At 36.4% G+C, this 2,375-nt stretch overlaps 1 protein-coding gene across 1 annotated transcript in view; it reads left to right on the plus strand.

The window, feature by feature from the left end:
- Positions 1–263: 263 nt before the first annotated feature.
- The window catches only part of LOC111083307 (glutamate receptor ionotropic, NMDA 2B-like), a gene marked incomplete at its 3' end in the record, with an annotated part of 24,123 nt that continues 22,011 nt past the window's right edge, over positions 264–2,375 (plus strand). Inside the window, exon 1 of the mRNA XM_022379742.1 lies at positions 264–877. Within this exon, the coding sequence (XP_022235450.1) occupies positions 410–877 (468 nt within the window). The remainder of the gene's footprint in view (positions 878–2,375) is intronic.

Consider the following 2,375-nt stretch of genomic DNA (forward strand, 5'->3'; position numbering starts at 1 on the left):
AAATAACAAGAACAAACGTTTTGAGTCTTAACCTCGATAAGGTAATATAAATGACAATTGAATATTTCAGAGGACTAAAGTGAGTGCTTGAACAAGAACAAATGTTTGAGTCTTAACCTCAATGAGGTAATATAAATGGCAATTGAATATTTCAGAGGATTGACTCACTTTAGTCCTCTGAAATATTCAATTGCCATTTATATTACCTCATCGAGGTTAAGACTCAAACATTTGTTCTTGTTCAAGCACTCACTTTACTTGACTCAGGACTGAAGAGGAACAGCTGCTGAAGAAAGAGAACTGATGGAAAAGCTATTGTTTCTGGGTGATTCTTTAAAGGACTGAAGAGGGACAGCAGTTGGAAGGGGTACATTGGACCAGTGTGGTAGTTTAAAACTATTGGTTTAACATGAAGTTTCTTCTCTTCTGTCATCTTTGTTTCCTGGGTGGAATTTGGGCTACTTTACGATCTTCAATCATCAGAGAGTCCGTCAGAAATTCTCCAAAACCCAATATTACGTTCGGAGTAATTCTTCCCAGATCTTTGCTTATTACAGTAACACGTTCCTACGGCAAAAGACTAGGCGAATCTTTCCAGGCTTTTACAGACAGCAAACAATTAAAATATACGTTCAAAGATTATTACAGAATTTCTACGCCTCCTGTGGCCAACATGTCCTTAAATCCGAGTCCAACAGAAATCCTCAATACTTTGTGCAATATTGTAGTCAAGAGAGACGTTGTCGCTATTCTGTACTTCACTAACTCGGAGATATACGGTAGTAACGCGGCATCTGTACAATACCTTCTACAGCTCACAACGTACATGGGAATTCCTGTTATTGCCTGGAACGCTGACAACATTGGAGTGGAGCAGGTAAGAACGTTACATTACATGGTTCTCGCAAATAGCACAGAGAATAATATAAAATTTTCTTATTTCCTGTATACTCTTGATACTTAAAATCGTAAATTTCCTATTTATAGAGGGAGCTTTAATATTTTGACAATACTGCTATACCGGTTGAATAATAAATATCTTTCTTACACAACTTCCTTTAAATAAATAAATAAAAGTCCTTCCATAATTCAAATTCTAAATCTTATATTTTACAGTTTCGTCGCTATATTTGTCATAAACTTTGCTAACTGTAGGATTAATTTAGTCATCTGTCACCATGACAACCAGACTTCCCGTTCTTTTCGTAGATGATGGCATTTTAAATTTAGTATTGATAGCGAAATATTCAGTTTATAGATCATCCTTGTCAAAAAATCTTTTTTTTTTCTTCTCTTTTCTTCTGCTTTCGTCTTTCTAGACGTGCGTCGTGGCAAACTACAAAATTAAGGTTCGCTTTGGACCATTTACTCTTACGATATAATATATACACTTGCCGTTTATATACCAGGAATAAATTCAGAGGGTATAGATAGTGATCATTAAGGTTTTTCTCTCTCTGTCTTTACTATTTTGTGCATTCGGATGTCACTTCTTTATTTACGAAGCGCAGGCTATTTGTCAGTAAATCGATATATAACTACTCAACACTCGCGTAGATACAGTGTCAAGTACAAAATGTTGTTCTTATCACCGACGTATCAGTGAGTGTCTTGTTGGTTTTTCCATACTTACAACAGAATACTTTATGTGTTATGGACTGAATATTTTTAAGATAAGACAGCTGTGAACCACTATGTGAGACGAAGAAAATACATAAAAAAAAAAATCCCAAGTAAATCCTACTAACCCGAGCAGCTTTCTGTCTGTTTGTTAAATTTCGCGTAAAGCTACTCCAGGGCTATCTTCGCTAGCTGTCTTTAATTTATGAGAGATAAACCAGAGGGAAGGCAGCTAGTCAACACCACCCCACACTAACTCTTGGATTACCAACGAATAGTGGGATGGACCGTACCATTATAACGCCACACGGCTGAGAGGGAGAACACGTTCGGTGATCCGCAGGTTCCGAGTCGAGGGGCCCATCCACCTCACATTTCTGGGTTTCTTGTATTGTCGTATAAAAAAAAATATAAGGAATTAGATACAGTTTAACAAGAAAAAAGTCAAACAAATATTTTTTTTTCTCCATCGCAAGTAAAGATGATCTGTTGTTATTATGACTTCCTTAATTCATAGGATCTTAATATATCGTTCTTAATTCATGGTTGCCACAATGTTAAACTGTTCATATAGGACCTTAATGTATCGCACTTAATTCATGGTTACCACAACGTTAAACTGCTCCTATAGGACCTTAATGTATCGTCCTTAACTCAGGGTTGCCACAATGTTAAACTGCTCCTATAGGACCTTAATGTATCGTTCTTAATTCATGGTTGCCACAACGTTAAATTGCTCCTATAGGACCTTAATG

This window comes from Limulus polyphemus, unplaced genomic scaffold (genome assembly GCF_000517525.1).
Source record: "Limulus polyphemus unplaced genomic scaffold, Limulus_polyphemus-2.1.2 Scaffold8988, whole genome shotgun sequence".
Lineage (NCBI taxonomy): Eukaryota > Metazoa > Arthropoda > Merostomata > Xiphosura > Limulidae > Limulus > Limulus polyphemus.